The 13,378-nt window shown below is 33.7% G+C and overlaps 1 protein-coding gene across 4 annotated transcripts in view; it reads right to left on the bottom strand.

The window, feature by feature from the left end:
• The window catches only part of NBEA (neurobeachin), a 618,385-nt gene that overhangs the window by 385,618 nt on the left and 219,389 nt on the right, over nt 1-13,378 (bottom strand). For 3 of the 4 annotated variants that reach the window (XM_065896024.1, XM_065896027.1, XM_065896026.1), the window contains 2 exons: nt 13,260-13,355; nt 704-1,142 (listed from right to left, as the gene is read on the bottom strand). In XM_065896024.1, coding sequence (XP_065752096.1) covers nt 704-1,142; nt 13,260-13,355 — 535 coding nt within the window. The remainder of the gene's footprint in view (nt 1-703; nt 1,143-13,259; nt 13,356-13,378) is intronic. The other variant, XM_065896028.1, reaches the window with a different exon arrangement.

Here is a 13,378-nt window from a genome sequence, read left to right as displayed (position 1 = left end):
TTTATATTTGACATGATGACTAATGCCATTCATATTTTCACAATAAATTTTCAAGAAATATCTGTAGGATGCTGGCTGAAATGCTTATAGGCAAATTTTAAATCATATTTATGTATGAAAAAGATAATTCATTCTAACTGAAAATGGCTTTACTGCCACACCTCAACCCCTAAACTCTAAAAAAATTACTGTCTCTAATTGGGACAAAGCAGTTTGGCTATTTTAGAGAAAACATTATGGAATATATATTACATTTTGACTATATATTTATTTTGACATTTAAGAAACATTTGACTTCCTAACTTGATCTTTTCTCCCTAAAACAAAAAACAATTACTTTCCAGTTTCCTCACATATATGTATATATAAATGTATATAATATATAAAACATATATATATATAAAATGACTTCTCCAATATACTGCAGTCACTTGATGATAGATTATAATCAGAATCTGTGTTTCCCTATTTCCAATTCAATGTGCTATCGCCATTTCATATTAAACCCCCTTTTTTGAAACATATTATTAAAATGCCTGACTATGAGATCAATCCAGTTGGCCTGTCACTTTGATAGTCTTTGTAGTAAGAATCTACAGTAAAAAATACAAAGTTTTCAAGACCCTCCTAATATTTTTAAATTAACAGACTCTAATTTTCCTTCTATGCATAGAGCACTGTAAATAATAAGTTCAGTACCTACCTGTCAAAGGAATGAAACTGCATAGGAAGAATAGCTTGCGCTTCTCTCTTCAGTGCTGGATCTGGGTATGGGATAGGTTCAGGGCCACATTCTGCAATTTCAACTGGGGCGGCCACAAGACTTTTCAATATTTCCTTGACATTGATGCCTTTGGTTTGACTAATGCTAGATATAGATGGCGCAGGCTTCAACATTTCACTGGGGTTCTCAGTTAGGCTTTCCTGTGACTTTTTCACTTCGGATGACAAAGTAGATAACAGTTCACTCATGGCATCAGGGCCTGTGCTAGTCTCTAATTCTGCCCCGTTCAGGATGCTAGCCACTTGCTCCTCTCCGATTCCTGAATCAGTATGAGGAATGGAACTTTCTAGATGAATATCTTCACCAGGGGCTGGTGTTTCTTTTTCCTTTACCGTGTCTGGAAATGCAGCAGGTGTTTCTGTAATGAAAGAAACTGATTTAAACAAAAAGCTTCACGAGGAAAACCTAGTATTATTAATAAAATATACTCACATATTAGAATAAGCAAAAGAAAACCTGTAAGAAACAAAAATCTGCTAAATGGATGTGCGTAACAACACAACTTGATTAAAATATATCAACCACATACACCTGTCATTTTGTTTGGCAAGCACCAACAGAACCCTGTTTCTTTTATAAATCATCTGGCATTTCAAAATTGATATATAAGCATGGAGAAGTAGTTCCTACCACAATTGCTTATAGCAGCTTGTAAATAATTATTATATAAAGCTCCCCTTTTATACTTTTATTGTTAGCTACCAATCATGCAAGATAAATTATTATACTTCTCTAATATCTCCTTAAAAATATTAAGTTACTTTTATATCTTTTTTGGTATTTCAGTAACCAATAATGAAATGCCTGATTGAAATATTTAAACTAGTTAAAGATATATTTTAAATTACACATAATACATAAAATTCTAAAGAGTTAATTGCAAAAAGCATGTCAAATGATTAGTTCAAAAGGATAAATGCTTTGATAATAGAATAGTGAGCCTCACAAATTTAACCTATATGTGTCTTTAAGAACAATTATTTTGGAATACTCATGATGATTCTTTGTGCATAAATATAAATTTCAACTTGTGAAAACTGAATCACAAATACGTATGAAAACATATATAATATTACTAACTAAAACAGATAAAAAGAAAACCATCTTTAAAATGTTAAATTCCTATCAAATCTCATTATACAAAGGTCATTATAATAAAGTTTTTCATATGTTACCAAATTCTAAATGATGACCTTGAAAAATTTATCTAATCTAAGTACAATGGGAATAATAGCTTTTAACTTAATAAAGTCAGGTTGAAGAAGAAAATAAGATACACACTTATTTACTTGCAGTTCCTGCATGAAGTAGATACTTAGTAAATGGCAGCTATTTGTATTACTTTAATAACTAATAGTTCTTCTTTGTAATACAAGAAGGGCAAACTAAATTATGTCTATGATCTCTTCGAAATTAACATCTGTAAGTTCTATAAAACTGCCCTTAGGTTTGTTTGTTTATTTATTTATTCATTCATTCATTCTTGGCTTGTTGGGTCTTTGTTGTGGTGTGTGGGCTTCTCATTGCAGTGGCTTCTCTTGTTGCGAAGCATGGGCTCTAGGCACGCAGGCTTCAGTAGTTGTGGCACGTGGGCTCAGTAGTTGTGGCTCGCAGGCTTAGTTGCTCCACGGCATGTGGGATCCTCCCAGACCAGGGATCAAACCCATCTTCCCTGCACTGGCAGACAGATTCTTTTTTTTTTTTTTTTTTTTTTTGCGGTACGCGGCCCTCTCACTGTTGTGGCCTCTCCCGCTGCGGAGCACAGGCTCCGGACGCGCAGGCTCAGCTGCTGTGGCTCACGGGCCCAGCCGCTCCGCGGCATGTGGGATCTTCCCGGACCGGGTCACGAACCTGTGTCCCCTGCATGGGCAGGCGGACTCTCTATCACTGCGCCACCAGGGAAGCCCTGGCAGACAGATTCTTAACCACTGCACCACCAGGGAAGTACCGAAACTGCCCTTAGGTGTTGTTGTTGTTGTTTATTTCTTTGTTTCTTTGATTTGAAAGGTTATTAGAACAAGAAACTAAAGATATACATCTCTCACAAGTCCATGTCATGTGACAGTTTTCCTCATATTTATTAAATAGGTTTTAGTTTTGCTTGTTTGGGCAAGGATGTTAGAATTGAAAGAACAAAAGATTACTCCATAGAACATGATAATAATATTCAAACACTAGATGAACAACATGAAAAATAGGTTTTTCTTAGTTGTTCTTAAGGCTAAAACTTAAAATAACTATATAAAGTTTTTTTGAGAAGACAGAAAATTTCGGTAATATTACTGGCAAAACACTAGAGAAGGAAAAAGGTTAAGAGGTAAAGATAACAATTTGGCATTTTTTAAATAAAACTTTGTGAGAGCAGATTAAGACAAATCAGAATAATAGCATTAGGAATAATATAGAAGAGAAAGAATCAAGATGCTTCTGAAATATCTAGCTTAAAGAAAAAAAAAGAACGGTGATATGTCACTAACTGAAGAAGAAAGCAAAAAAGAAGCAAGTTTGTTCAGGAAAATAATGAATTAATTGAGTATGCAGAATCTCTGGGACATTTATATCTGTAAGTCAAGGAAACTATGGTCATATATTTAGGGAACACTCAAACAGAGGTGATAATCAAATTTTGGAAATTGATGAAATTACCTAGGAATATAGGATGGGAAGATGGCTAAGCCAGTTATTTCCACTCTTAGAGATACTACTGAGTTTACTTAATGCATGTTTAATCTACAGATTACATAATCTTGGAGAGAAAACAATTACAGCAGAAAACTCAGGAGAGAATTAAACAGCAGTAGTGACATTTCTATGGCAACAGGACAGAGAATGTAAACACAGAAACAAAATAAGAACTCTAACATCAACAAAATATCACAGTGGAATAGTTACTAGCATGGGCTAACTTTTCTTAAAGAGTGTAATTGTCAAAAGGCATAAAGTCAAGTCTAGCACTTAGTCTAAATTTAGCTAATTTATAGATCTTGTCTACAGGCTTGGCTTTACCCTAACATGATGTCTCAGAATCTTTATTTATGATGTGGTTTACATTAAGAGCTACACAAAAATGTAAACTTTTCAAGTTGTATTGGTCTGAAATATAAGCATTTTGCTAGCAAACAAAATATCTAAGAAAATAAAAATCTTTGGTTTGTGTCCACAAGGTGTCATATAAAAAGATTTTTTCTACCAACTATACAATTTTTTGCTTTTCTATTCAACTGACTCTCTCAGTAGACAACTAAAATCTATAACTCAGTAGCTAGATACATGGAACTTCAACATAAATTTTGACCTCTTGATTATAAAACACAATTAAAAGTTTATTAAATTTGAATATTAAAATATTTTCAAATGCCTCATCAAAATATTTATACAGTAATAAAAATCTTAATTTTTTTACTGTGAATGATAAAAGAATTATTTCAAGAGAGCAGTAATTTTGATATTTCAATAAGAATTCTATTCAAATACATAAGTTTTGTAAAGTTTATGATCTTATTCACCTAGAAATAAAAATAAACACCAATGAAAAATTTTATAACAGTAATTGCAAATAGAAAACAGGTCAGTACTCAAAAAACCTACCTTAATTTCCTATTATGCATTTATAGAACACACTCTCAGATGATAGCACAAACTTCAGCTTAGATGAATTACATGTTTCCAGAATGCTTCTTTGTAACACTAAAGTACTTTGAGGATTTAACCCAAGTGACTTCAACAGAAGCTAAGCATGAGCAGGATAGAAAGTATAAATGATTGCACCTGTGCAGGTTATATTACTGACAGGAGACTTCCAACTTTTCAGTAGTTCTCCACAGTTTCTGTAGCAATAGGCCATGTCAGTACACAAAGGAGAAATATTACTAGCCTGAGTGATCTTAATCTTGTCAGAACAGGCAGTTGGGTGCCAGATGCCTCTTTTTCTTACTGTTTTTCATTGAACCTAATGAGTTCATCTAATGCATGTTCGGAAAAATATGGGGTTAAGTTCAACAAATGACATGATTTCTACATGGTGACCTCATTTAACACATTCCTTCCGCCAAAAATCTTGTTTTATGATAATTTATGAAGTGTTTCAATATTTCTTACCTATTAAATTACTCAAATTGCTATTTTCCAAACTACCTTAACAAGGAATAACATGAAAGGAACATATAGCTTCTTGTTAGTATAGCACTAAAAATTACATCAAGATTACTTATTTGCTTTTCAAACAGTAATACTAAGCAAACTATTCATATTAGAGTAATTTAAAATAAACATAAAGATCTGTATATAACTTGTATATCTTGTTTATATTAAATGCAAATTAGTTAAATTGCATAAAAATTAACCAAAACTCCAAAGAGAAAAGAAAATACAGATCCCAACCACTCTATCGGCTATTCTCTCTACTTATCTTCAATTTCTACCTCTCATCCCTAGCTCTGGTCCCTTTATCTGCAGATCAGTATCTCCCACCCTAAAAGAACAACCTCTTACTCCCACCTCCCTTCAGGTACTTTGGGTATTTCTCCTTCCTTTCTGAAAAGGATATGTCATAAGAAAGATAATGGGAATGTAGTCAAATTGATAAAGGTTTCAATTCTGGCTCCACAACTTACTAGTTTTCCATGTTATCTTGAACAAGTTAGTTACGCTTTGAAAGCTGCAAGGACCGCACTTGAAAAATATAGACCTTATGTGTGCTATGAGGATTAAGAAATGTATCAGGCTATCACCTGTAATGTACTTGCTTGATTTAGCTTCCCAAAGGCTTAGAAGATTTCCACAGACATCTCAAAATTAATACATCTAAAAATGGAAGTCTTGGTCATTCTCTTCAAATAATCTACCTCCGTTCTTGCTTGTTTTGACAAATGATTACTTATCATCTTGGTACTTCAGACCAGACAGCTAGGTATTATCTTTGAAAACTTCTCATACCCTCATGCCCCAGATCCAATCTTTTACCATATCCTGTCAATTTTACTTCCAAAGTATGTCTAATTTATCTTCCTGTTTAATCTCTACTGCCGCTACACCTTAGTCCTAAGCAATAGCAGTTCTTACCTAGAAAGCAATAGTCTCCGATGGTTTATTCAGTTACCCTCAATGCCCCTCTAAATCTATTCCCTCATTGTACTCAGAATACTCTTGTAAAATTATAAACCAGAATACTCTTGTAAAATTGTATGATACTTGTAGCAGGCAGAATTATGCCCCTCTCTCCCAACGACGTCCACGTCCTAATCTCCATAACCTGTGAATATTACCTTACATGGCAAAAAGGACATTAAATGGAAGGGCTTGGAGAAGAAACTAGCCTGGATTATCCAGGTCAGCTCAATCAAACTTCAAAGCAGAAAACCTTTCCTAGCTGTGCTCAGAGAAAGATATGACTACAGAAGAATATCCCGAAAGATGCACAGTTCTTGGTTTTAAAAATGGAGGAATAAGAAACAAAGCCATAAGCCAAGAATATGAGTGGCCTCTGGAAGGTGGAAAAGGCAAGGAAAATGGATTCTCCTCAAGAGCCTCCAGAAAGGCATGCAGCCTTGAGGATGTCTTGATTTTAGCCTGGTGAAATCCATGTAAGACTTCTGATCTATAGAACTATAAAATAATAAATTTGTGTTGTTTTAGGCCAGTAAGTCTGTGGTATTTTGTTATGGCAGCAATGGAACACTAATATAACACTCCTCTGCTTAGTTTAAAAACCAGATCCTTAGTATCGTTTACAAGCCCTACATGATTTGGTTCCTGCTTACCTGTCTAAATTCATGGAATGCTTCCCTTTCACTTGATCCTTATGTTCCACCCACATACGTTCCCAAAATATGCCAAGGAATTTCTCTGAATACGTGGCTACCTTTTCAGAAATGTGCTTCCACTATCCCCAGTCTTTTTCCCAAACTAACTGACTTCATTGTTTGGTTCAAAGCTTAAATATCATTTCTATAAGGCCTTTCCCAACCCCCAAATTAAATTGTTTCTTCTTTTGTACCTTCTCATAATAATCTGTAATTTTATTTCTTAGAATACAACATAGCTTGCAATTATATATTTAAGTGTGTGGTTTCTAAAAGTCTATCTTCCTCACTAGAATGTTAGCTTCATAAACATAGGGACTTTGTGATCACTATTATGTAACTCCAGTACCTAGTATGTAATAGGAAACCATTCATTTGTTCAGCAAATACATAATGAATGAATCATAAGGTAAGTTGGAAAAAAGATCAAATTAGAAGATGAAAGAAAAAAGAGAGGAGGGAGGCTTTTGTTGGTACCCTTACTAATACTGAAAACAGACATTTATTTTAAAGAGTCGAAGTTTAAAAAAAATATTTGTTAGGGAAAACTGAGCATGATTTTCAGCTATAAATAAGATTAAATATATAGGATATTTGACATCAGTATTCAATAAGAATTCTATAAATATTATACAAATGACAGTGTAGAGTACTCGTAAAATAAATTATAATGTACCCATATAATGAATTACGAGTCCATTAAAAATGACTCCAAAAGATAAAATAACAAATGTGCAAGCTGAAATCATAGTGTTTGATTATATGAATGTAGCAACTTATTTAATAAATGTTAGCTTTATTTCTAAGTATACAATAAATAAAAACTGAGTGGTAAAAAAATTATTGGCATATCTTTCATTGTTCCCTTAATATATACTTCTAAGAGTAAAATTAGTAGAACAAGGATCACGGATATTTTTATTCTATGTAAAATGCACATTATTTATATTCTCACCCTTCAAAATTTTGCCCAATTTGAAAATTTTGGTACAGTTTTGTTTCAGTATAAATGTATTTGATTATGAGTAGATTTAAATAAATTTCCCTTATTTGTACTTACATTGCCTTTCTCTTATTAACTGTTCAGCTATTTTTTACATTTTTCCATTACTGTGATATATTCTTTTAATTGATCTGTAAGAGTTCTTTATTTATTAAGGATTAACTTTTATCACTAAATGTAAATTTTTTCCTGTTTGCATTTTTTCTTTTAATTTTGTTAACATTTTCAGACATGCAGATAAATAAAACTTATTTAGTCATATCTTTACAACTTTATGTTATGATTTAAAACATCTTTTCTTATATTACATAAATTTTAATTTTCTTGAATTATGTTCAGTTTCCTTTTTCGCTTTAAATTTTAATACATGTGGAATTTATTTAGCCTGTTATATGGAATAAGGATATAAATTTATTTTTTTCAATTGGCTACCCCATTTGGTAATACCAATACCATTTGCCAAATAATACTTCCTCTTCCATTTGATTAGAAAAGTTATATTTATTATATATGAAATACTCATACAAATTCCTACCTATTTGTAGACTGTTTATGCCATATGTCTGTTCTCGTATAAGTGGCACAATATCTTAATTATTTTAATTCCTGTGAACATAATTCTTTTCCCTGACAATAAATTGCTAGAGGAAAACTAATACAACATATTTATTTGTAAGTTCACCTACATATTAACATTCTTCTTTTGAAACCTAATGTGGGAAATTAACATAAAGCTTCTACAGCTTCTAGGACAAGCTATGAATAAAAATTTCTTTTCTCTGTTTTAAGTATGTTTATTAATGAAATACATTTTATGGCTACCATCAATATTCAGCTTTTTAAAAATTGTTTAGCTTTCTCAATAACTTACCCATTTACTCAACAAATATTTACTGTATGTACTTCCAAGTGCCATGCTAGATATTAGGAATTACCTTCTTCAAGCACACATTCTAATAGACAAACAAATAAATAAATTGTATAAGTGCAAGAAGGGAAATAAAGAGGATGCCATGATAAGAAAATAAGGTGGTTGTGGGGTGGAAGCTCCTTAGCTATAGCAGTCAGGGAAAGCCTCTTTGAGGAGGTGACCTTTAACCAGACACCTGAAGGATAAGTACTCTCCAATCATACAAAAAATAGGGAGAAGAGAGAGCCAAAAACTAGGAACAAAATACAAAGATCACGAGGCAGGAAAGTGCTTGGCATGATTAAAGAACTAAAAGGTAGTTTCATTGTAGTGAGCAGATGCAAGAACCACATGAGATGAAGTTAGGAAGGTAGTGATATTTTACTCTAAATGTTATGAGAAATTTTTATGTCAAAAAGAGACGTAATCTCATTTATATTTTAAAATAAACTGCGGCAAAACTATAAAAAAATCAAATAAAGATCAGCAAGACAAGAGGCAAGGAAACCACTTTGGAGACGACTGTAGTAATCCAGATAAGTTAGAACTAGAGTAGTCTTGGCACTATAAGTTAAGACATTTTAACTGTTTTGAAAACCATAGGAATCCCTTAGAAATTTTTAGAAAGAAAAATTATTTGTTATATTATAAAATATTTATTAAGTGAATGTATTAAATATAAATTACAATTCATTACTTTATTATTTTATATAATAATGTTATTTTAAAACTTGTCATCAGTAACAGACTAAATCAGCAGTCCCCAACCATTTTTGGCACCAGGGACTGGTTTCGTGGAAGACAGTTTTTCCACGGAAGGTTGGTGGGGGGGATGGTTCAGGTGGTAATATGAGCGATGGGGAGCAATGGGGAGCGATGGAGAGCGATGGGGAGCGATGGGGAGCGATGGGGAGCGATGGGGAGCGGAGCTGCAGATGAAGCTTCACTGGCTCGCCTGCCTCCCACCTCACCTCCTGCTGTGGGGCTCAGTTCCTAACAGGCCACGGACCAGTACCGGCCTGTGGCCCGGGAGTTGGGGGCCCCTGGACTAAATGACTAGAGACAAGAAGTCCAAGGAAGAAACTATGCAATACTCCAAGGGCTGAAGGACTATCAAAGATTAAGAAGAGAGAGGCCAAAGAGCTAGTTCAGAATTTTTTAAAAGGCTCAATAACGAGGTGAAAAAAGGCAGTAAAGTGTGAAGGAGTTGAAGAGTAGTCCAGATCAGTCTTCTCAAAACAGAAAATAAAAGCATAAAAGCTTGTATTATTTGACTCCATAGACATAAAATTAAATTTCAATGAATATATAATCAGAACAAAGGTAAATTGGGGAAAAAAATACAAAAACTATCCATGTTGTTGACTGAAAGTGTGGATATAGGTGATCAATCTAGACAAATGTTACTGTACTTGTAACTTTTTTCAGTACACATAAATAAACAAAAAGTTTTAAGCAAAGAGTGATCCCCCAAAAGAAATGCCTATATAAACATTTTGAACAAATACTGGGAATATAAATATTTAAAGTTTATAATGTGATGAACTTTTGCTTGTAAACTTATCTAATCCAAGTAGAACTGGTAATACTACTACTCATGGGAATAACATATAGCTAGCCTATTTTTGTTTTATTTTAATAACACGCAGAGTGGAGAAAGCCGTGTCACAGAGTTATGTTGATAGAATGAGAACTCAGAGAGCTCAGAACATGTAATCATTTTATACTTTTACCCAAAATGAAACTAGAAATGCTGTATCTTCAAAATATACCCTCAATGTTCTTCAATACTCATTTCCAATAATTTATCCCATATAGTTATAATCAAACATAAATTATATTTCAATGAAAGAAATAGATTCCAGATCCATAAATTTTGTTTATACCTATCTCCTTTTAATGTAAAATAAAATACAAGACATTCTATCAAATACATAAAATTATAGGAGATAACTTTTCAAGATGAGCAAAATCAAGATCATTCTTAAGATAGAGATATTTCATTAATAACTATTATATAATAAATATTATTAAAATAATTTTTATTAAATTATGCAAGATATCATAGAAACTGTGTACTTCCAACATTCTAACTTTTATTTTTGTTCTTTCATCTTTTCTCACACTAAAAATACATGATGCAATCCTTTCCTGCTTGGAAGTACTAAGTTCATTTAACACAGTTTATATGTCTGACAAAGAGGCCAGTTCTACTAATTTTTAAAGAGTGGAATGAAACTGGTTTCTTATCCTGTAAAAACACTAAGAATTGACTTTGTATTTCCAACATCATCAACAGAACTTTTCCTCTCAATAACCACTGCATAACAGCATGCAGTAACAGTTACTTACTATCACCTTCCATATTATCATATAATTAAAAGAATAGAGGGGCTTCCCTGGTGGCGCCGTGGTTAAGAGTTCGCCTGCCGATGCAGGGGACACGGGTTCGTGCCCCGGTCCGGGAAGATCCCACATGCCGTGGAGCGGCTGGGCCCGTGAGCCATGGCCGCTGAGCCTGTGCTCCGCAACGGGAGAGGCCACAACAGTGAGAGGCCCACGTATTGGAAAAAAAAAAAAAAAAAAAAGAATATCGGCCTTAAAGTAATTCAAAATTTTATTATACCACTAAGACCATTATGCAGTTCAGCTAAAATTGTTTCATAGTAAACTTTTCTTGATAAAGAAAGCAGTGCATAGATATTTTGATGCAGGCTCCTTAATCAGGTTAACCACTCCAGAGTATATTCTAGACACTGCAGTTAACCTTTTGGAACACACTTCTACACAAAACAAATTCCAGACGACACTCCAATCTAATCTAATCTAATTTAGTCTAATCCTTCTTAGTTTATCCAACTCAGAGTTAGATGCCTTTGTAAGCAATAAAGCTGAAAAGAATTTTTCCTTTATTTCATCATTATGTCCAAAGTTTGCACGTTTATGAAAAATATCTGTCCATTCATCAAGTTGTAATAAGAAATACTTTGCTGCTTTATTTGTTCCATAAGTTGTTCTTCCATATCATTAGCCAATGTATGAAGTACACTGCATGGTGGTATCATCTGGAGCTCAAGGTCCTCTCTAAAATTACTCCGGTTATTGGCAGAATTCAGTCCCTTGCCGGGAAGTGCTCTCAGCTCCTACAAGGTGATCTCAGGTCTTTGTTGCATGGTCACCTCCATCTCAGCAATGAAAAACTTCCTTTATTTCAGATCCCTCTCACACTTTGAGGCTCTCTCATTTCCTCTTCCAAACCAGCCAGAGAAAACTCTCTGCCTTTACAGGGTTCATGTGATTAGGTCAGAGTTACCTGTATAATCACCTTTTCTTAAAAGCAACTGTGCTAAAAAGATGCGAATCAAGTATCAAAGGAGAAGAAAAAAGACAAGACTAAAAGACCCACAAAGCAATGAACCAACCCTTGAGTAGTTACAATGGATTGAATAATGTTCCCTCCAAATTCATGTCCCCCCAAAACCTGTGAATATGACCTTATTTGGAAATAGGGTCTTTGAAGATATAATCAAGTGAAAATGAGGTCAAGCTGGATTAGAAAGGGGCCCATGTCCAATATGACTGGTATTCTTACAAAAAGAAGGAAATCTGGACACAGGCACAGAGAGAAGATGGTCATGTGAAGATGGAGACAGAGATTGGAGTTGATGCTCACACAAGCCAAGGAAAGCTGAGGATTGCCAGCACCCACCATAAGCTAGGAAGAAACAAGGAAGGATCCTCCCGTAGAGCCCTCAGGGAGAGCATGGCCCTGCTGACACTCTGATTTGGACTTCTAGCCTCCACAACTATGAGAGAATACATTTCTCTTTTAAGCCAAAAAAAAAGAAGCAACTGTGCTAACATATATAACATAACCCTGTCACAAAAGTAAAATCTATCATATTCACTGTCTCAGGAATTATGCAGGGTGTGTACACGGGAAAATCCTGGGGGGGGGCATAGTTTGGCTCACCTTTGTTCTGCACAGACTAATCTCATGTTAATCTTACCCAGAGACATCATTTTGGCTATTTTATTTTTCATTTCTAAGACTGCAAATTGGTTCTTTTACAAAAATCTTCCATTTTTCTTCACATTATGTTCACTTTTTCCTTTAAATTGAAAAACATCTTGAACATATTTATAATAGATGTTGGAATGCCCTTATCTGACGATTCTGCTATATCTATCCTTTCTGAATCTGTTTCTATCGACTGATTTTTTTCTTCTGCTTATGCATCACATTTTCTTGCTTCTTTGCACATTTAATGATTTTTATTAGATGCTTAATGTTGAATTTTACATTGTTTGGTGAAGAATTTTTTTGTATTCCTTTAAAAAGAGTTGGAATTTTGTTCTGACAGAAAATTAAATAACTTATGAGTTTGATGCTTTCGAGGCTTGTTTTTCTCAACTTTTTTGTTGTCATTATATAGTAGCCTTCATTTTAGGGCTAATTTAGTCCCACTAATAAGATGTGACTCTTCTGCAATCTCCAGTGAATGCCACCACTGTGCATATTATTATACATATAATTAGGTAGCCTTAATTTGCAGATGATACTTAAAGAAATATAATGGAATATAAATATAAAAACTATATTTTGCTTTCAATAGCCAGGTATAAATACAACATATTATATCTTCTTGAAACCTGAGGTGTATGATTGTTTATAAACAATTAGATTATGGATGATTATTATATAACAATTTATGAAATTTAAGAATATCCAAACAGGTCAGGAGATGAGGTTAATATTACCTTTGTAAAATGAGTGGGCAAAGCTCTGCTCAGGAATTAACTTGGCAAGGAATCCATGGTTCAAACTTGGATGAGGGATAGATGGTATGACCACAACTGTGGAGAAAATTATGGAATCA

This window comes from Phocoena phocoena, chromosome 18 (genome assembly GCF_963924675.1).
Source record: "Phocoena phocoena chromosome 18, mPhoPho1.1, whole genome shotgun sequence".
NCBI lineage: Eukaryota > Metazoa > Chordata > Mammalia > Artiodactyla > Phocoenidae > Phocoena > Phocoena phocoena.
This window is presented reverse-complemented; position numbering and strand designations above follow the sequence as displayed.